General features: G+C 33.9%; 1 protein-coding gene across 1 annotated transcript in view; it reads right to left on the bottom strand.

The window, feature by feature from the left end:
* PRKDC (protein kinase, DNA-activated, catalytic subunit) overlaps nucleotides 1-23167 on the bottom strand; it is a 166070-nt gene that overhangs the window by 124078 nt on the left and 18825 nt on the right. The window contains 13 exon segments of the mRNA XM_020992492.2: nucleotides 3098-3205; nucleotides 5777-5853; nucleotides 5856-5928; nucleotides 6955-7118; nucleotides 7872-7962; nucleotides 9005-9111; nucleotides 12238-12397; nucleotides 12669-12788; nucleotides 13514-13600; nucleotides 17735-17894; nucleotides 18329-18444; nucleotides 20351-20503; nucleotides 21361-21498. Of these exon segments, the coding sequence (XP_020848151.1) occupies nucleotides 3098-3205; nucleotides 5777-5853; nucleotides 5856-5928; nucleotides 6955-7118; nucleotides 7872-7962; nucleotides 9005-9111; nucleotides 12238-12397; nucleotides 12669-12788; nucleotides 13514-13600; nucleotides 17735-17894; nucleotides 18329-18444; nucleotides 20351-20503; nucleotides 21361-21498 (1554 nt within the window).

Genomic DNA, 23167 nt, shown 5'->3' with positions numbered 1-23167 from the left:
TATCAAATGAAATAAAAGAGAAAAAAAATTAGAAATAAAAATAAATTCTGTCTTGGCGATCCCCATAGAACATTTTAGAGAAATAGCAAAGGCTGCACTGTCAGCTCTGTGATCCATCTATTCATTACCCATCCCTACCCTTAGCACACTAAAGGCACCTCATATTGTTTTGCTATTTGTTATTTTTCTCTAAATGCAACATATCCCTACTATACTTTAAGTCAGGTATGGTAAACCTGTGGCCTTCTAGGTCTTTGGGTGCAGCCTTTTGACTTGAGTCCAAGTTTTACAGAACAAATCGTCTTATTAAGGGGATTTGTTCTGTGAAGTTTGGATTCAGTCAAAGGGTCACACTTGAGGGCCACATGTGGTGTTAAGGCTGCAGGCTCCCCACCACTGCTTTAAGTTCTGTGAGTAAAAGAACTTTGTTTTTACTAAATTTATTTTTTCTAATGCCTCACACAATATTATAAATATAAAAAGTTTTAATAAATGTTTGGCTAACTTAATTATTGAGCAACAGGTATATGACTAGAATGTTTATGTTTATTGGACTAGACGTACATGAAGAGTAAAGGATATCTGACACACAGCCAGTGGGCTTCATAGCATCCATGTAATATCAATTGCTCTAAAGGATATTCTCCCTCCTCCACTCCTATCCTGGTGAGACTAAGTGGACACTGCACAGAGAACTTACAGAAGGATATGGAGAGGAGTCACACCCATTACATTACGATCTTGAGAGCAGGGGTTTTCACATCTTTTTTTTTGCAGCCTTGGTGCTCAGCAGAGCCTGGCACACAGTTCGTGCTTAATAAATGTTTACTGACTCTGACTCCTGACAGTAGAAAATGTGAACGGGTTGCAATCTGCACTGTGGGAAGGAGTACCCACGTCAATTAGATAGCTCCATCGAAGTAAACTACCTTTTATAATTTTTAAAAATCTAGGATCCTAAATCACAAGATTTGGAGCTAGAAAGATGTTTAGACCATCTGGTTAACTTTACAGATGATGAAACTGAGGCTCATAAAGGTTGAATTCATTGACCAAATTTACACAGGCAATGAACAACAGAACCCAGGTGTTCTGAACTCAAGGCTAGCAACTTTTCTATTTTAAAAACTACTCTTCTGAAAAAGAGCATAAAAGAATGAGAGTAAGAGCCAGAGCAACAGCAAAAGTATGTGAACGCACAGAGAGCTCCAATCTCAGAACCATCTTTCGATTCCCACCCTGATACATATGGATTGTGTGATCTTTAACTTAATGTCTTAATGTCTGGGCACTCTCTCAGAGAAGAAGCAGGTAGGGTGGAAACCTGAAATGACAGAAGGTTTTTCATCCAGGAATTCCCTAGTCCAATGAAATCACAGGTTCTGTTCCTATCTCTAATATTCCTCCTCCACTCCTCCCTTTCCCTTGTCCTCTCTCTCCATTCTTCTCTCTCTTTCCCATCCCTCCCTCTCTCTTTCTCTGTACAATATATACACATACACATACACACACACACACACAGACACACACAAACTTAAAGGGAAACAAATTCCTCTGAAACTGTCTAGTACTGTCTGCAAGCAGCAGCAAGAAATTGAAAGAGTCATGGACTTATCCAACCGAAGGATTAAATGATCTGATTACAATGGATCACTAAAAATAACTGTATATGTTGACCAAATGATTAATCAACAAGCATTTATTAAGCATCTATCACACACCAGCCATAGTGCTAGTTGCTGGGGACACAAAGACAAAAACGAAGCGATTATTGCCCTCAAGGAATTTATATTCTCTCAAGGAAACAACAAATGTGTACACATGTGTGTATGAATACACAAAATTTATTCAAAGTAAAAAGAAGGCAATTTCGGGGAGGGAGTTAATAGCAGCTGTGATCAGGAAGGCTGTCCTCTAGGAAGTGGCGCTTAAGGGAAGCTTGGAAGAAAGGCAAACATTCTAAATCATTTACTCTCATGGCCTCCAAGGCGTCATTCACTTCTCAACACCTCAAACTCTGACTTCCAGGCTCATTCCACTGAAACTGGTCTCTCCAATTATCAGCGATGATAATTCTTTGCATCACAGTACCACAGGCTTTTGGGAGCTGTGACATATACGTGGATGATGGATTGGAGTGGGAGAAACTTTGGGGAAAGTTTCTTGTCCAGAACTCTGCATCACTTCTTGGCCATTCCCAAACCATACCTGCTTATAGTCCTGCCATCATCTTCATCCCTCTCCAACCAAAACCTTGGACTCTGCCCTTGAGATTCTGATATGTAAATGTTCACATTATCATGCCCAGAAACAGACCACTTCTCCACCATGCAGGCATCCTCTTCTCCTCTTTCTTGCTCCCTTTTACTTTTTTCCCCCCCAAACTCCTTCACAGCACGGACTCTCTTAAATGCTTATATTTCTAACTTTAGCACAATGCCTGGCACACAGTAAACATTTAAGAAATGCTTTATCATTCATTCTTTCATACAGACCAATTAGGGGGCTCTTGCAATAGTTCAATCGAAAGGTGATAAGGGCCTGAACTAAGGTGGTGACAGTGTGAGTGAAGCAAAAGGGATGAGAGATGCTGTGGCCTTGGAATTTTTAAGACTGGGCAACTGAAGTAAGAGGGTATTTTGGGTGATGAAGAGTTGAGGACAAGTCCCAAGTTGCAAACCTTGGTTAATGGAAGAACAGAAGTGTCCTTAACAGAAGTTGAGAAATTAGGTAAAAGAGTGGGCTTAAGGGAGAGATGAGTTCCACTTTAGACATGTTGAGGCTTTTTATTTTTCTGAGAAAAGTCAACAGTTTTAAGTTATCTTTTGACTTGACCTAGGTTAAGCCTTAGCCTACTTGTGAATATTTTCTTGCCACACAGGAAAACTTTTAAATTTTACCAACAAGGCATTTTGACTCATTAAAATATATTTTAACGCCTTAAACAAAATAAAATATTTTAAAACCCATATCACCTAATTAGAAATTAGTTTAAAAAATTATTTTGTTCTCTTTAACGATCTATTTGTTAAAAGTCCAAATATACACTCTATGTTATTGGCCAACAGAAAAAGCAGAGAAATCAATCACCACCTACCAGAATGGTTTCTAGTAACGTCACTGTGTCCTGACTTTCAAACTTCTTGTTGTTGGTGAACCAGTGAATCATTTGCATGACAAGTGGTTCATACAGCTGCCGTGTCACCTAGGTCATAACATTATAAACATTCATTAGATACACCTGTATCTCTTTCTTTTCAAATTAGAGTAGCTTATCTGACATTCCAAATAGGGCAGACTATTACTATATCATCACAGCAATATGCAGTCCAGAAATCATACAATTACAACATTTTAGAAGTCATTTCATCCAACCCTTAACTGAAGCACAAAACCTTTCTACAACATTCTTGACAAGTTATACAGCCTCTATTTAAAGACTCATAGTGACAGGGAGCTCACTACCATAAAAGGCAAGTTACTCCATTTTTACACAGTTCTCATTTTCAGAATGTTGTCATTTAAACAGAGCTAGAGTACAAGGGATAATTTCCACCACCCTGTAATTCTACGCAGCAGCTCTAGTTCTGCTCTAAAAAGTCTAAGAGAATAAATCCAGTTCCACATGAACATGCTATTGAAGACAGCTTTCATGCTCCTAAATCTTTAGCCTAATTTCTTCAATAACTCCTCAGATGGCAGGATTTTCTGCTTATTGTATTATGCTGGACAAATTCCAGTTTGTCACTGTCCCTCACAAAATGTTGAACAGAACGCTCTAGGTGTGATCTGGATACTAGACTTTTTACTAATGCAGCTTAACTACTACTACTTTTTTGCCAACTACATCACTAAGGCTGTAATGTAGCAAAAACTTCTCTCTTTTTCACAATGATTACAACTTGGGCATACCATACGCATTCTATACTTATTCTATTAATTTTCCAACCCTGAACACATGATCTGATTTTTACTGCTATTTAACTGAACTTCAGGAAGATTCAGTACCTTGGTTTTGCCTGTCAACATATTTTTGGATATTGATTCTAACATTCAAGAAATTAATTATCCCTCCCCACTGCAAATTGGTAAGTGAGATGTCTATAACTTTACCTAAGTCACTGAGTTTTTAAAAACTGAACAACATGTGATCAAGGACAGCAAGCTATGTGGATTAGCTGGAGACAAATTTTCAATCAATTAAAATGGTTTACTCCAGGGTGAAGGAGATTCAAGAATCAACTCAGTTCATGGGAAACAACATTCACTAGGTATGACCATGTGACACTCTACATAATTACATACTATTGCCCAGCCTGTATTTTTCCTATCTTGTTCCACTACAAAATCATTAGAGAGTTTGTCAAATGCTCTGACAAAATTCAGTTATATTTCCAATATTTCTCCGATCTACTAGTCCAGCAAAAGCATCAAAAAGATAAGGTTAGTCAGGCATGCTTTGTTCTTAGTAATGTAGGGATCACTACTTCCATTTATAAGTACTCACAAAACAATCAAATGTAATAAAATGTTTTAGAATTTTGGTGGGGATCAATGTCAAATCAAATTACGATTCCAAGTCTACTGTTCCCCCTTTGTGAAAACTGGGACTTATTTATACATTTCTAGTTTTCCAGCACAGTCTCAAATTTTTTTCACAATTCCCTAAAGATCATAGACCACTTTAATAATTACATCTCATGAGTTCTGCAGGAAGCTGGGATAGCATCTGTTCAGGCAAGAATTTTGAATTTAGAGCAACTAAGTGATCTCTTACTATCCCCTCAAAATATGAGCTTCAACTTTCTGTGGGATATGTTTATTCTTTTAGTCATATATTGAAAAGATGGAAACAAATGAGAAGTTGAGTTTTTTTCTGTCAACCAAAAATATTATATGATTCTCCCTGAGAAATATTTCTTTCTTGTTCTTTTTAATGCTGAAAACATTGTGCTGTACTTTGCATTTTTCATGAGCCTCAGTTCAATCTTAAACTTAGCCTTCCTAACATTGTTTACAGGTTTGTACCACTCTTTTATTTACTTCCTGGTTTATTACTCTCCTTCAAACTTTTATATGTGTCATTTCAAAATCTGAACTCTAGAGATTAAGTGCCTATAGTTAACTACATGAATCTTTTTTACATTCTCATCAAGATTGCTTAAAAACGTTTCTGAAAGCCTTCTTCTTGAGCTATCTTCCCTTTGAGAATTTCAGGCAATGGTATAATCCCTGAACCTTTACACTCTAACTGTAGAAAATGTAAGTGGTAGCTGCTGAAGCAATTTTTAACAGAGAAATAAATTTATCTAAAGATTACCTGTCACTTTCCTTTTTCTGATTCAGAGCTACACTGAATAGGAATCTCCCTATCTACTTATTCTTTTCTCCTTCCCTTAAAATCCAGGGAAGCTACTTTAAGGTGATTACTGGTCACAAAAAAGTAAGTATCTCCACTACACTCTAATAACATGACAGAAAAAATCTCAAATATTGCTCCTATGCTTGTAAAAAGAAAAGAGAAAGTCTATTTCCAATTAGATATTTTTTCTTTCCAAAGGTGATCACCACTACTCCTTTAAAAGTCTTACATTCTAGACGTTTATCTTAATCTCATTTCAAAAATCCACTGTATTTTAACATTCAAAAACGCATTTTAAAAAAATGACTTTTCATTATTTTAGTTTACATAAATAAATTAGACATGAAGATATCACTCTGTTCATACATTAGTTTCATACTATAACCCAAAGTTAAAAATAATTAATCTATTTACCTGATCTACATCACAGGCAAGTCGAAGTAGCACAGGAAATGTTTTCTTATATAGCTGATGCATGGGTGGGGAACCCAGCTTTCTTCAGGTATTTGAGATGCTTTTCCCAACATAAACATAACCATGCTATGTAACAGTTCACAGGCTGCAATCTAATATAAGAAAAACAGTTATCAAAATTGTGTATATCAGTATTAGGTCAAATGAAAAATGTTTATAGCATTTTGTAAAAATAGGGCTTAAAATAAAACCCAAAGAAAATAAAGTAAAACCAAAATTTAAAAATGCAACAGATGAGTACTATTTGACTCAAATACAAATTAATTTGAGGAGACACTTGTGAAAACATAGAGCTTCTCCCTTTGTTCACTTCATAGATATGTTTCTGCCCAAACAGTAAAATATCTAAATTTAAAAGCTTTAAAAAGGACAAAGACATTAATTTTATTTTTAGTATATTACACTTATGGTTAATAAATGCTAACATATTCCTTGTTCATAAGAAACAACATTAATCTAGAATATATATCTGTTCATTTTTGGTTACTAGGGAAGCTGAATCATAAAAGACATATAACATAGCCAGGACAATAAATAATGTTTTAAATTTGAGGTTATCTGCCTTTTCAGTTGTCTTGCATAAAAAACTGTCTCTATATTAATAATTTGCATATGTCCTTTGCATACTATATTTCTATCATAAAGGGTTTTTGATAGTCACATATCAAAGGATCTGTAATCTCAATGACATGAAAATTCCCTTCAATTACAAAAGTTACAACTCACTTATAACTGCCCAACTTATGTAAATTTTATCCATGTCCTCCCATAAACTGCAAGAGATGAGAGAGCCAATCTGGTGGGAAGACCCCCCACCCACTATAAATACAACCAGAAAACAAAATTTCTCTTAATTATTTGCCAGCCACTTTTCTTACATGTTTTCCCTTTCAACTGTTTTTACAATTTGATTTTTATTATCATTTTGGAGAGGTAGAATAATGTGTTTTCAGACAGATGCACAGATAAAAATAAAACAATTATTATAATGGAGTGGCTGAAACAGATTCCCCTTCCTAAATGCTTGCTTGTGACTCTTAAGAAAAAGTCTTTTAAAAATTACAGTCATTAAAATCTCACTTAAAATGATATCACTGAAACAAAAAAAATGAAAATACTTTAGTTTTTCTGTCACTAGACGAAAGAGCCAGTTCTGTGACCCGAGGCAAAAATACATCCAAATATATTACAGGCTTCATTTCTGCAAATGGTACTGCAAAGCTCAGTTTCTTCTCTGAATCCCATGCCAAACACTTCTTCATAATTTCATCTGAGGAAGCAGCTATTAAAAAATTTAAGAAAAATAATTTATATTCATAATCTTTCTAACACTGAAAAAGGATTATACACTTAAGAAGTTAAAAAGGAGAACATCAGAAGGAACTTGAATGAGTACAAAAAGGGCAGTATAACATTATTTTGTAGGATAAAAGTCTAAAATTTAACTTTACACTGGGATCTGAATACTGTTTTTGATATTATTACTATTTCAATGGTAAGCACTTTTAGGTGGTAAATTTATCTCAACAAGATGTGTTAAAATTCAATATTGCTGGCAGCTTACTACACTTTCAGAATAAGAGCTAGAATATTTGGGAAAAACTTTTTCTAAACTTTCAAAATATTTATCAAATATCACATATAACTATGAAGTTCAAATTTTTAAAAGAGATGCTTATTATATGAACATAGTACTTCCTACCAAAAACGACAAACAATAATTTCCTCAAATGTCAAGGAGAGGTTTTAAAAAGCTGATTGAAATTCTTAAGTTAACCAGAATCAGTAAAGAAACCAGAGTGAACTGTTTTCATTTGATTCTGTGTAAAAAACCAAAAACTAGGAAGGACATATGACAGAATCAGCCTAAAAATCACTGATACAATTTGTTACATAATATCTTTCATGCAAGCAATCAAAGCATTTGACAAACTAATAGCCATAATTTTAAGAGTATGTACATGTATGTAGCATAAATAAATTTAGAAGAATTCTTTGAAATTAAATATACCTGGAAGCAACTTAACAGGTTTACCTGTAACAAGATTCCTATTTATTTGTCCTCCCAGAGATCCAAGCACTCGAATCACTCGAGCTCTCACAGCTTCCAAGGACATCTCTTCATCCTTTCATGTTTGCACAAAGATTAGTAGAGGTAATTTTGTAACCATTTAAAAATCTATTAGGGACTTGGCTTTTAAAAGAGAAATAAAATAATTTTTCTAACAGTGATAATACTTTGAGCTCCTTTTACGAGCCATATATAATTGATATGTAATATCTTAGCATAGGAGACACAACACTATTTAAGATGCACCAAAAAATCAGCTTCCAGATGTCCGAGACCAATGTATCCTTCAATATGAAAGCTTCATCTTCAATTTTTGGCATCAGAGGTGGTGTATCACCACAGAAATATATTAATAGCTGCTAAATTCAAAACAAGGTCAAAGTATTTCATTCTGTAGAATGTAAACTCCTTGAGGGCAGTTTTTTCCCCCTTTGTATCCCTGTTCTTAGCACAGTGTCTGGCACATTATAAATGTTTGTAAAACGAATGAAAATGAAAAAGTTTACAGGATGGGTATTAGTCATATAAGAAGTCTGCAAATCTCTTAGTTAAGGGCTGCCATCTTCTAGTACTAGCTTCATGTTCTTTAGCATTATAGGCTCTGGATTTTGCAGGATTTAAAATTTTAAATGGATAACACCTTTTACATCAATTCTTTCTATAACATTTTCAACTACCTATCTATAAGATAGTCTCTTAGGTGCAAAACATTTTTAAAACAACGACCATCAGGATAGTTAGCCAAGGAATCTTTATATATGAGTGAGTTTTGGGACCATAATTTCAAATACATAAAAGATGAAAACTAGCTAATTAAAACAGAAAGTCACATTACATTCTCAATCACAATCCATTACATTATGGAAGTAAGGAGAGCAAATGCACTGAAAAAATAACCAAAATAGTAGTTATTGTACAGTATAATCTTATTACTATAACTTCACTAAAATAATTACTATATTGAATTATTCAATCTACTTAGTATATAAGTAAAGATTTAAAATTTATATTTTAGTTATTTTTTTCAATCTGAGATTACCACCAACTCTTACGTTCCAGTCACTGAAGCGTGAAGTAGAAAAAAATAGTTTACTTACTGATAAGATGGTCTTTGATTTTTTTAGATGCTTTACTACAACCTTATTAAACCCTTTCTGGGCTGCACGAGAAAGCACTGTGATTTCCCCATTATCTCTGTTATCATCTAATCAAGAAAAGAAAAATTCATTATGAATAAACACTTAATATACTTACTACCCTTTTTTAAAAGCCTGCAAATTCCAAGCTTAATTTGCAATTTTAAAAGTAATTTCCTTATTTAAATTTCAAATGAGTACAAATCTTTTTCATCAAATTAGTAAACCAAAATATTCAAAAAAAAGAGATGGCCAAACATTTATTACATTTTCTACCAGAAACATTTATTTTTAAAAAAAGAACTTTTTTGCACACTGTATACTTATTGCTCTTTCTACAATGTAAATTCTAAAATGTTCACCAATTTTGAAAAATTTAATGTGGTTTCTTAATCATTATTATGCTAACAAGCATAATTTGAACTTTCTCTCCAAATCTGAACTTTCATATATTACAATGAAACACAACTAATAACTTAAATCTTTCTTGATACACTGTGAAGGGATATTGAAGGCATGACAACAACTGATCACAAGAAATTTATAAATCTTTCTTTTAGTGAGTCTCACAAATAATATTCATCCATGGCAATATGCGTTTAATATGAGCAATGTTTCAAAAATAAAGTCACTATCTTCTCTTTATTTGGTGGTCTCAATTCCCACATAATATATTGTGATAATCCCTTTTCTATTTGTTAATGAATCTGACTCTTTCAACTATTTTCTCCTATCAAATATAATGCTTTTCTCTCTTTATTTCAAATAGGCATTGCCATCCATTTCCTTTCTAAATATTTATTTTCACTTGGAAAAATCCCACTAAGCCTACTTCCCTCTCCTACAAATGACTTTTTTTCCTTTAAATCTCTTCTCAAACCTTTTTTCTTCCATAACACCTATTTTCAGTCTCACATTATTAAGGTTCAAATAAAATAAACCGACTAGGTCACCTATACAAAATGTAACAAACAATAACAAAAAATAACAGCAATCAAAACTAACTAGGTAGAAGTTCAACAAAATTATTACTGATAGCTTTCATAGGTCAACTTCTTTCATTCATTCCTTCAACTAAACAACTGTTTGAATGATGCCAGTATAGTGCAAATAGTATCAGCTCCTATCTATACAACAGTTCATATTATACAGAATGCTTTAATGACATAAGAATCATGGAACCTAAGGTCTAGTTCATTCTGGCTCTAGTTGCATGTGGGCCCCAGTTTCCTCATCTGTACAATGAGACAGGTAGAGCAAATGGTCTTAGGTCTCTTCAAATTACAGTAGCACAAAAAAATTCATGAAGTCTCTAATTCTATTATGTACTAGGCACAATGGTAGATGATGGTTCACCATGGTTCAATAGTTCTGACTGCTGAAATTACAATTTGTTATATCTTAAATTAAGACATGAGTGAATGAATGGCTTTTCCTCAGATTTTTCTCAAATTATATTATATTATAAATAATAGAATTTAATAGATGAAAAAGAACTTAGAAAAAACATGGTCTAACCCCTTCATTTTCAATATAAGGAAGTACCAAAAAGAGGAAATTATTTGCCCCATGTCAAATGGCTAGGTAAGAGACACATATTCAAGATATTTAGGGAATTAATATAAAGAACAAATGCCATTCCCCAATATGAAAGGGTCAAAAGATATGAATAGTCAGTTCTTAAAAGAAGAAATATAAACTACCAACAATAATGTTTCATTATGACTAGTAAGAAAAATGTCCATTAAAATAATTTTGAAGCTTCATCTCACAATAAATAATCAATGACAAAAGATGATAATAAACTTTAGGGAGAAGCAGTAGGAAAACAGGAATGTTAAGACATTGTTGGAAGAACCGTGAATTTTTTCAACTGCTCTAGAAAAAATTTTGAATTATATTCAAAAAGTCACTGAACTATGTATAACCTTTTGACCCAGTGATAAAGCTACTAGTTGCACATATCCTAAAGAGGTGAAAGAAGAAAAAAAGGCTTCAGGTATATGAAAACTTTTAAAAACACTTCTATGGCAGCAAAGAGCCAAAAACCAAGTGGATATCCATTAATTGGGTGTATAGCTAAATAAATTCTGGAGAACAAAGGTAATGAAATGCTATTGCACTGTAAGAAATGGCAAACATACAGAATTCAAGAAAATTTACGTTACTTGTAGAAACTGATAAAAAAATAGAGCAGTGCCAACAGACCACTTGATTCAGTGACCACAAATCTGCACAATACAGTGAAAAGCAGCATATTTAGAGTAGAAGCTCATGTACAAATCCTGGCTCTACTTACTCTGTGTGGCCTTTGTCAAATCAACTTAACCTCTCTGTAACTTAATGTTCTCACCTATAAAATAAGGGTGGTTGGAGCATATCATCTTTATCTTCCCAATATCCATAGATCCCAATCTATGATACCTGCTGTAAAGGAATATAATACTGAACAATATCAGAAATATGATCAAAATTGTGAATAATTTTGGCCTCAGTGGTGAAACATGCCTTCCATGCCACAAGAAGGGCAGTACAATGTAGGTTCTGGCCAATACACAGTAGACTACTGATAAAATGAGAAAATATCATCAATATGCTATTTCTTTTGCTATACCTATACTTCTTTGTTACAAGGGAGAGTTCTATTTTGGTAGGGGGGGCAGAATCAAGTCATTGGGAAGAGTCAGTGATATTTTAAAAATCATCAATGGAACATTTATTTTAAAAAACAAAAAGCTATCATTCTTGAAGTTCCTCCCACTAGTTCTAATTGTTCTTACACCATGACTAATGGGAAAATATGCTTAATATGAATGTATAAGTAGAGTCTATATGAGGTTGCACACCATTTTGGAGGGGGGGAAGTAGAGAGAGGGGTAGAAAATTTAAAACTCAAAACCTTATGGAAGTGAATGTTGAAAACTAAAAATTAATTATTCAAAACAAAAAAACTAGTTCATGATAGAGTCTAGCCTAGAACTTAAGTCTGCTGACTCCTAAGATACTAATTTTTCTACTATATTATGTTGCTTTGGGAAGAAGAAGCATTACATCTATCATTTTTCAGTACAGTGAAAAAAGAACATAATTTATACTCAAATTATCTGTTAGAAGAATGTTAAAAATTACTTTGTCACTAATAAATTTTCTTTTCTAATTTAAGTTTTACAAGTCATCAATTTTCCTTGACTTACCTGATAATGCTGAGGTTTTCAAGTAACTGTCAAGACAAGGTAAAATGTCTTTGTAATGTGGCTGGATTGTATGTTTTGGTACGTACAATGACCACTCTTCTAGGGCATTCAGGCCTACTTCTGCCAGTGGGGTATAACTCAGGCCCAATTTAAAAGCCATCTGCATATTAATATATACAACAAAGTAAATGTCACAGGGAACCAGTAAGAACTAAGGAAAAAAATTTAAAAATAAGAGCTAAAGAAACAGATCGGCTTTGATTTGAGAGGTAACCTACCAACCAGATCTTTTATCATGAAAATCTTATTAAGTTCTATATAGCAAAGAGAACATGCAAATGGTTAGAGTATAGCATAATGTTTAATATGGTTCTCTAAAGATTAGTAATCATTAAGGAAAATGTAATTTGACTTATAATATAGAGACCAACCTGTAATGCAGGAACATAAGCTTTAATATCCAGTTCAATGATGTCATGTGGCAAGCACAGTACAAAGTTCAAACAGGAGGCTAACAGTTCATCTTTATATTGCTTCATTTTTACTGATACCTTCAATAAAATGACAGTAATTATTCAAGTAATAATGTTTAAATAAACATAGGCTGTCATCTGAGGACATATTTAAAAGTAAATGGTTTTCCCATTTATGGCAGATTAGGAATTAGATTCTAGATCCTCTGCATAAGATATTAAACTATAAATTTAATACTGAATTATCATCACAACCCAAGTTACTTATAAGAAAAGCTGAAAGACAGCACCATAGCTAAAGGTAATCTGACAATTATAAGGGACAACTAACATCTTTAATATTTAGAGGATTTATAGTATATATGTTTTCACTACAGCCAATGATTTTTAGTATATTCTCACTTGGATTCAATAAGTGAATTTTAAAATAATCTACAGAACCCTGTCTTTGACTGTTATGGTTTTTTCTACATATTGTTAATTTTAAAATAATTCCTCACAAGATAGGAAAATAGCTCTTGAAAAATCTGTTAAGTTCAACAGTACTCCCTCCACCAAGGCAGCTCACAATAACTCAATGAATTTATGGCCACTGTAAGTTACTGTGGATGAAAAATTCATCACCATTGAGGCAATTTTGTTATAAACCTCTCCGAATCTAATTGAGTCTTCAGATGATAGATATCTATCACCAATCATATATCCGAAGCCTCTCCAACCTGCTAGAACCTTTGAGAAATCAGGGTCACTCTTTGTAACAATTAGACAGTTTAATATTTGTGTAAAACTTTTTAAAAAGTTACCTCTTTCCCAAACTTTGCAAATAACGCAAAACAAGAATACTTTTCAGGATCTTCAGGAGATTTTTTGTGACTCTTTGGGCTTAGTCCCTGTCAAAGTATAAAATCATGTCATACATAAATGAAATGATAACCTAGTAGTTATCAACTTGCAAGAAAATTATTGCATGGGACCCAATTCATTAAATGACTTAGTATAATAAATGATAAAATACAACTTCTGTTGGCTGAATAAGTATCTTGCACACGCATCTATTATCACTTTTGCATATACACTCCATTGTGATTAATAAAATATAAATTCATTTAAAAGTACTATTTAATTCATAGTAGCTTTCTACTGACTATTTTCTCGAACAACAAATATATAAGTTAACACAACTACTATCAGGAAGACGTCTGTGAACTTTTTAACATTTATGAAGGGATCGTCATACTCTGAAACACAGTACTATAACCCTGAAGTCAGCAACTTTTTTTAGAGAGGAATATGATTTTAATTTTCCCAAAGTGTAATCTAGATGAAGTATGCTATCCACCTCTTAATAAGAGAGGCAATACCTTGTGCAATGACTAACTTTGAGAGACTTAGCTCTTCTCAGCAATGCAAGGATCTAAGACATCTCCAAAAGAGGATCTAAGACATCTCCAAAAGTCTCATGCTAGAAAATGCTATCCACATCCAGAGAAAGAACTATGGAGTTTGAATGCAGATTGAAGCATACTATTTGCTTTTTTTTTTCTTCTGTTGAGTTTTGTTTCTTCCTTCTTGTGGTTTCTCCTACTGGTTTTAATTTTTCTTTGCAATATGACCAATGTGAAAATGTTTAATAGGAATTTTTATGTAGGGCCTATATCAGATTGCATGCTGTCTTGGGGAAGTAGGCAGGGAGGGAGAGGGAGAAAATTTAAAACTCAAAAGCTTATGGAAGTGAATGTTGAAAACTAAAAATATATTAATAAAAAAAACGAGAGAGGTGATAAACTCAGGGTAAAAAATGAGACTTTTTTGGACATGACTAATGAGGGAATTGTTTGGTTGACTATGCATTTTTGTCACAAAGGTTTTGTTTTTCTTTTCCCCACCCTCTCATCTGCTCTCCTGCTCCCCATTCCAATTGGGGAGTAGGGAAATAGGAGAGGAAAGAAAATAGATTTTTGTTCATTCAAAAAACGTTTAACTTAATTTTTTTTTAAGTTCAAGTTTTTTAAGGCTGGATAAAGAGCTCATAAGATCATATTTTTAGAGCTGAAGCAACCTTAAGGTTCCATGGTTCCAACATCGTTTCTTAGGACGAGGAAATTGAGGTCCAGAGATGTTAAGAAATTTGCCCAAGGTCTTGACCATACCACCACACTTACATACTGATCCTTCAAGTCACTGATCAATCTCTAGGAAGATGTAAGGTAGTAGAGCTGATTGTGAAAGGTGGAAAGATTAATAAGCATTTATTAAATACTTACTATGTGCCACTGTAGAGATTTTATTTCATGTAATCCTCAAAAACAGCCATGCAAAGGTAGGTGCTATTATCATTATTATTATTATTATTATTCCCTTTTTCCACAAGGAAACTGAGACAGAGGTTAAATGACTTGCCCAGGGTCATACAGCCAGTAAGTGTCTGAAAATGTATTTGAACTCAGGTCTTCCCAACTCCAGGCCCAGTGCTCTGCCAATCACCGTTTATTTCTTAAGTACCTACTATGTGCCAGGCACTGTCCTACATGCTGAGAAAACAAAAGTGAAACAGCCCCCGCACTCCAGGAGCTTACATCCTATTAAGAGAGGCAACATGTACATATACAAGTATATTCAGAATACATACAAAATTATTTTGGAAGGAAAGGCATTAGCACGAGAGGTCGTTAGGAGAAGCATCAGGTAAAAAGGTCACACTTACTGCAAAGCTTCTAGGAGGCTGAGGTGAGAAGACAGTGCATTCTGGACAAAGGCACAGATATGTGAAATGCAGTGTTGTGTATGAGGAACAAAGAAAAAGCCAGTGTGGCTCTGCCACAGAGTAGAAAAGGGAATAATATATAATCAGCCTGGAGTGGCATCCTAGAGGCAATAGAGAGCCACTGGAATTTACTAAACAAGGGGGTGACAAGGGGCAGCTAGGCAGCGCAGTGGATAGAGCACTGGCCCTGGAGTCAGGATGACCCGAGTTCAAATCCAGCCTCAGACACATAACACTTACTAGCTGTGTGCCCCTGGGCAAGACACTTAGCCCCATTGCCTAGCCCCCCCAACAAAGGGGGGGAGAATGACATGGTCAGACCTACATTTAAGGAAAATCACATTGGTAACTATGCAGAGAATAGACTGGTAAGGTAAAGACACTTAAGACAGGAAAATCACTTAGAAGACTACTGCAACAGTCCAAGTAAAAGGTGATGAGAATCTGAACAAAAAGGTGGTAGTGAGGTGAGAGGAGGCCAAACACAAGAGTTGTTACAGAAGTAAGAAATGACAAGGATGGCAACCAATTGTATATGTGGGGTGAAGGATAATGAGAATAATTAACCTAGCTGACTAGAAGAATGGTGATACCTCTAACAGAAAAAATTCAATTCCATAAACATTTATTAAGCACCTACTATATGCCAGCACTATGCTAAGCACTGAGATACAAAAAGAACCAAAAGCCAGCCTCTGTCCTCAAGGATCTACGGAGCGAGGGGGAGGGGGGGGAGCGCATAGAAGGAGTTTGGAAGAAAAGTAGGTTTGGGCAGTAGGAAAAGAGGAAAATAATGAGCTCTATTTTGAATATGTTAAGTAGGAGGGCAAGATGTCTATGGAAATTTGAAAAGTCCAAAAGGCAGAGGTAATGGATTCAAGATGCATAATGAGATACACATTACTGCATACAGACAATCTGGGATTTTTTTTTTTGCCTGACCATGTGTATTTGTTACAAGAGTCTTTTCTTTTCGCTTTTAAATTGGGAGGTGTGTAGGAGAGAAAACAAATGCCTATTAACTGAAAAACAAAATAAAATGTAGGAAGAAAAGGGGGCAGCTAAGTGGCACAGTGGCTAGAGCACTGGCCCTGGAGTAGGAGGACCTGAGTTCAAATCTCAGCCTCAGACACTTGACACTAGCTGTGTGATCCTGGGCAAGTCACTGAACCCTATTGCCTAGCCAAAATTAAAAAAAAAAAAAGACTCAACTAAAATGACTAAAATGTAGGAAGGAAAAAAAAAGAACCGTAAAGCTTCCTGTGGGCATGCACATTTTTCCTACTGCCTCTTTGTATTCCCAATACTTAGCACAGTGCTTGGAATATAAGAGACTAGAATATAATGGGTACCTGACTGATTAAACAACAAAAGAAAGAAAAATCTAATCAACAATTGGAGATATAGTAAAGGGAACTCAGCAGAGATAGTTGTCTAGTTGTCTAGGTGGTGCAGTGGATAGAGTTCCAGCCTTGGACTCAGGAGGACCTGAGTTCAAATGTGGCCTCAAGCACTTGACACTTACTAGTTGTGTGACCCTGGGAAAAGTCATTTAATTCTGATTGCCTCATGCAAAAAAAAATAAAGAAATAAAGAACTGGCTAGATATACAGATGCAAAGATGATAATTAAATCCATGGGAGCTGATAAGATCTTCAAGGGAGAGAGAAAAGAGGTCCCAGAAGAGAGCCCGGGATTCAGCCACAATTATGGGGCATGATACAAATAACATAGCAAAAGAGATGAAGGGAATTCAGAGAAGGAGGAGGAGTCCCAGGAGAAAAGAATGTCAAGAAAACCCAGAGGTGAGAGAACATTCAGCAGGAAAGGATGTAGGATTAGCTACCAGATGGGAAATTCTAATATAATCTTATATAACAGATCTATCACCTGTCTAGAGAAAAAAATCTACACCATAACACGCTGATAATTAATCACTGAGGAACATGACCCTGAAACCAAAATAAATCACTACATGCTGGTTATTATGCACAAATCATTAAGAGAGGATTGCTAAACTAAAAAAACAAAATGTGTGATAATTATATATTTTTTAAAACTGGACAAACACAAATTGGCTTATCAATGGAATAAACTCAGTAGAGATGCTTTAGAAAAACTGAAACCTAAGCACAAGCCCTCATTTTTGGTTTTTCATTGATGTGAACTTTTATTAAATTGAGTGCCAATGGATATGAATAGAACATATATAAAAATTTATGTTATTTGTAAAACAATAAAGTTTCCTATAATGTCTTACCTCAAAGTATCTTAATTTTTTGGCATTTCTTACTGCAACAGCAAGTAATTTGTAGAATCCACTAATGAGAGGTAACCGTGTAGACTGCAAAATCAACTCATACCCAAATGAGTATATCCACGGTTCAAAAAACTGAATGTGCTTCTCAGGAAGGATTTCTCTGCAAAAAAAATAAAGACATATATTTTAAAATGTATATGGGAATTTATTTCGCAAGTATTTTTTATCCAAATTTTGAAATTATAAGGGATATAAATTGAACAAATCTACTTATTTCATTATATAACAACTGATACTTCTAAGGGGAAGATGTTTGAGGAAATTATGTCACCCTTTCCTAAAAAGAAAAATGGCTTTCTGATACCAAAAGACTGTCCATTCAAATCTTCAAACTTTAGGCTGCTTTAAGTATATTAAACTGCTCATCATGATAATTTCCTGTATATCTTAATGACCAACCTTTTAAAATTGTTTTAAACATTCAGTACTCTTTTAGTTACAAAGCCCTGGATGTTTTTATAATTGTTACACTACATCATGGCCACTAATTATAGTAAGTTTCACACTTAAATAACTAGAGTTTAAAAAAAATACCTGCAAAACTCCACCAGATTAATGAAGGCAGTAAAATCTTTAGGTTTAGCAGGATGCAAGTTTGCAGCTGGATCTGAGGTTGGAATTACCCATACACCACTAGCTTCATTCTCATCCTGAAAAAATAATTATACCATTCATCCAACAAATATTTACTAACTGCTTACTATGTAGAAGGCCCCAAGAAAAACTGTTTGGGGGTGTGAGGGCATGACTAGACCTTTTCTGTCTAATGAGCTGTCTTTACCTTAGGTTAGCCTCCTCCTCCATTCCGCCCTGTCCCTTCTCTGGAAACGTGATATCTAAAAGCTTCTAGTTTTCTAGCTGAATGAAAACTCAAGGGTACTTCCATGTCATGAGTTATCAAAGCAGGGCTTCAGTAGGAAAATGTATCACTAGAGAACTTTTTGAAAGAGAAAAATAACATATCATCGAAAAGCTAAGAGTCAACCTTGTAACCACTACCATTTACTGATGAGGCAACAAAGGTCTATCAGCACTAACTGATTTGCCTATGGTCATATAAGTAGTAAATAGCAAGGGTAAGACACAATCTAAATATTCTGAGTCTCAGTACTCTTCTTCCTATTATGCCACAGCAGAAGAAAAACAATCTCTATACTGTGTCCTATCCTAGCAGATATAATCATTCCAATGTAACTAAACTTTAAAATACAAGTAAACAAGGCAAATCATCAAAATCATTTACTGTAAAGTACAATTACTCTTGAACTTAAAAACCTTTTCTGAGACTCAAGGACCATATCTGAGGTTCAAAGGAGTTGCCACTAAATAAAAATGTCATGTACCACAGATTAAGAGTCTATGTTTCTCTGGGTAAAAAGAATACATATTTATCAGAGGTATAATACAAGAAGTTAAGCCATTAATAACAAGAACCCTCCACCTGTGATAGAAGATAATATAATATGAAGCATTAAAAAATAAGCTCCATACTTTTAATGTATTTCTTTGTCTTAAACATACTTCTAATTATTATTACTCTGAATCAAATTAACCTTAATGCAGGTGTGTTAACTTTTTTTAAACTTCACCTCACCATGTCATGGTTAAATTTTTCCTTTGAATCTCCCAACTCCCAAGGCACTAATTTAAAATAGTATCTTTTCTTCTTTCTCCTCTTCAAAGTTGCCTGAGAAGAAAAGACCAAACCACTGGCACACTGCATTACCGACCTTGTAGGGTTGTTTAGAGAAAGTGCTTGGTAAGTCTTAAAGTGTTATGTGAATTCAAGCTGTTATTTATTATGTTAATTTTGTATTCTATGTTGCATTTTTCTACGCAAAACTTTCATCACATCTTAAGATCTGGATATTCAAAGAGCTTAAAATAACAACATTTATACAGCATTTTAAGGCGTGTGCAGGCTTTGTATATGTTACCTCACTTGATAAATCCATTTTACTCTTAAGGAGAATTATTTAGCATCATTTCCTGTTACTGTTAGAACTATCAGACAAATCTGTTGTTATTGAAAACTTTTTCACATTTTTGAACACACAGAACAACTACTTTTAAGCATTTAAATAATGGTTTTTTGCCACATTCAGCTGTGCTAAATCTAAGACTTCGTTCATACCAGGTATCTCCTAAGCTACTATAACTTACCAGCCACTGTGGTGTTTTCAAAGAGTTCATAATCTAAATATGTGGATTTTCCTCATTTATCAAATGAGATAACACATGCAAAACACTGCACACACTTTAAAGTGCTATGTAAATGCTGTTAATCTCTCTGAATATTCAGATATTATGATGTGATAAAAGTTTTCCACAGAAAAATGCAACATATAATACAAAATTAACATATAATAAATAATAGCCTGAATTCATATAGCACTTTAAGGTTTATCAAGCACTTTCCTTTACATAAACCCTACAACATAGGTGGTGCAAATATTACTGTCTCCATTTTATTTATGAGGAAACAAAGAGAGGTATCATTAGCAGCATGAAGGAATACGACAAGTTACAGAGGTAAGAGCATGGAATAGTTCTTACCTCCTGATCTCCGACATTCTGCTTTTCTAGTTTAAGATCTAATTTCTCAACAATCTTCAAAACTGACTTTATAAGTTCATCATACAGCAAACGATTCAGAGACTGAAGTGGTGAACTAACCAACAGAAATGTTTCATCTGCTAGAAGAGAGTCCTTTAGAATAAATAAAAATAAAAGGTCTGAACCTCAAAATGTATGGTATAAATACCATAGAAGTTTTCCAAAAATAAATAAAATGCATTTCCCTTATATAAATACTCAAACACTTTAATTGTAGAAATGGAAATAAGGTAAGTTAAACTATAACTTTTTAAAAATAGGATTAATTTTTTTTTGTTCTTTTTGAAATTTGTTATTTTAAATTTAGAATTATTCTAAATCATGTTATTCTAAAGCATCAATAAAAACAAGCACCCAAATTTTATAAAAATCAAACATAAATACAAACTCCAAATTATTTAAAATATGTTTAATTTAAATTTTTGTTATTTCTATTTAATTTAATAAAATAGTATCCTTACTTGATATGTCCCCTTTGGATCTAATTTTCTTATTTTTAATCCCTTCGAATTTTGTCAATATTCTATTACTTTCCACTAGTGAAATTTTCTAGCTAGGTAGCCTGGATATTGTCTTACATTAGTAGGAAATCATAACTACAATCATTTCTTCATTTTCCCTACTAGGCTATCACAACATAAAATACCAGAGTTTACTTCTTACAACAACTATGATATATTTGGAAGTCTTCAATGAGACAACACCTAGACCTCAGAATGTAAAGGAAATATTAATAGTGAAAATCTAGAATAGATAAAGGAATCAAGATAAATCTGGGGAGGCAGCAGAATGTGCATTAAGAAAGAAAAAGATAAAGCACTTACTATTTTAATACAGTACCCAGGTTGGCCAAAATACTTCATTAATCTTACTAATATTTATCTACAAGTTCAAAATTATTAAACAAATAAAGAATGCTGGACTCTTTATGATTTCAGTGCGATTTTTACCTTCATTTGATCACAGCTCAGTAGATTTCTGAAAAGCTCTAAATAATCCTTGTATGTAGGTACTCTCCATTTCCCTGTTCTAACCTCCCCTGATGTAGGATACTCTTCAGACTCAGAAACCTCTTTACCAAGGGCCTCCTAAAGAGAAAATTACATATTAGTGCCATTTGCTACAGTCATATAAATAAATAACATTACCAGCAACTATAAACATGTAATTGAACACAATCTCTTAGACAAAGACTTTCATAATACCATTGTGTACAATACAGAGATATGAAATAGATGACAGCTCTATTGGGAAGATAGGAAGAAGCTAAAGAAATCAATGCCACCTTGGGAGGAGGTCTTAGTGAAATAACCCAAGTGTTTATCCTTTGCCCTATTCTGTTCAACTTATTTTATCAACTGTTCAGATGAAGGCATAGATATCCTGCTTATTAACTTTGCAGATGACAAGGAACTAATAGCTAATACAATGGATGAGAGAATAAAGTTCAAAAAGATTTTTAAAAGCTAGAATGATAGGCTTTAACAAAATGCTAAATTTAAGTTCAAAAAAATCAATCACAACTATAAGTGGTATGAATAGAAAGTAGTTACCTGAAACACACCCACACACAAAACACAAAATAAGGATTTTAGTGGACTACAATGCAAGCTCAAAGTAAATCAACAGCACAATAACAGCCAAAAAGCTAATGCAACATTAGGCTATATACAGAAATACAACTCTGAAAGATTTAAGAATTAATATGAATGTAATGACTAACCATAACTCCAAAGGATGATGAAATACCTCCTGAAATAGGAGTTTAATTTACGGGTTTAAGGATTTATGAAGCAAAATCAAATGCATTTTTTCAACAAATGTATGGATTTAATTCAACTGACTCTTCTTATTTGTTGATTGGTTTTTTTTTTATTTGGGAGGAATTCTATAGGAAGAAGGGAGCTAGAAATTGGGTTGCCAAAAAAAAGGAAAAGGTCCCTGAAGCATTAAACAGAAGGAAGTTCAGAAGGAGACAAAGATAAGCAAGATAGCTTTGAAAGTAATATGTTGCCTGATAAAAAGACCAGAGTGCAATAGAAAATTTGATTTTCAAATACAAGACTCAAGAGAGACATAAAAAGGTGAACGGGACAGAAAGAAAACAACATGTTATTAATAAAGGCAAACTGTTTACATCCCTACAAGTGAAGATGACACTTGTAACCCTTGAGAACTGTATTGTTATTACACCATGTTAAAGGGGTGTACATAAAAGAGGTGGGTATAAGTTGACTTTGATGTAATGATAAAAAAAAATCTAATCAAGTGGGTTAAATGGATTCAAGTAAGTGGATTAATCTGATCTAAGAAAATGTACTGAGAAAGGAGGAGGCAGACAAGGGTAAATTATATTACAGGAAAAGGCACAAAAACCTATTACAGCAGAGGGAAAGAAGGGAGGGAGATGAGCATTATTTGAACCTTACTCTTGACCAAAAGCTGATGAGAAGGGAATAACATAATCAGTTAGGTACTAATATTGATAGACTTAAGCCTTCTCAGCAATACAGGGATCTAAGACATCTCCAAAGGCCTCATGATGGAAAATGCTATCTATGGAGTTTGACTGCAGATCGAAGCGTACTATTTGCTATTTTTTTTCTTCTGTTTTGTTTCCTCTTTTTGGTGGTTCCTCCTATTGGTTCTAATTCTTACTTAGAGCATCACCAATATGAAAATATGTTTAATAAGAATATATATGTATAGCCTATATCAAATTGCGCGCCATCTTGGGGAGGGAGGTGGGGAGAAAGG

Source organism: Phascolarctos cinereus, unplaced genomic scaffold, assembly GCF_003287225.1.
Source record: "Phascolarctos cinereus isolate Bilbo 61053 unplaced genomic scaffold, phaCin_HiC Scaffold_4;HRSCAF=312, whole genome shotgun sequence".
In the NCBI taxonomy this organism is placed as follows: domain Eukaryota; kingdom Metazoa; phylum Chordata; class Mammalia; order Diprotodontia; family Phascolarctidae; genus Phascolarctos; species Phascolarctos cinereus.
Note: the sequence above shows the minus strand (reverse complement) of the source record. Positions and strands in the feature narration are given on the sequence as shown.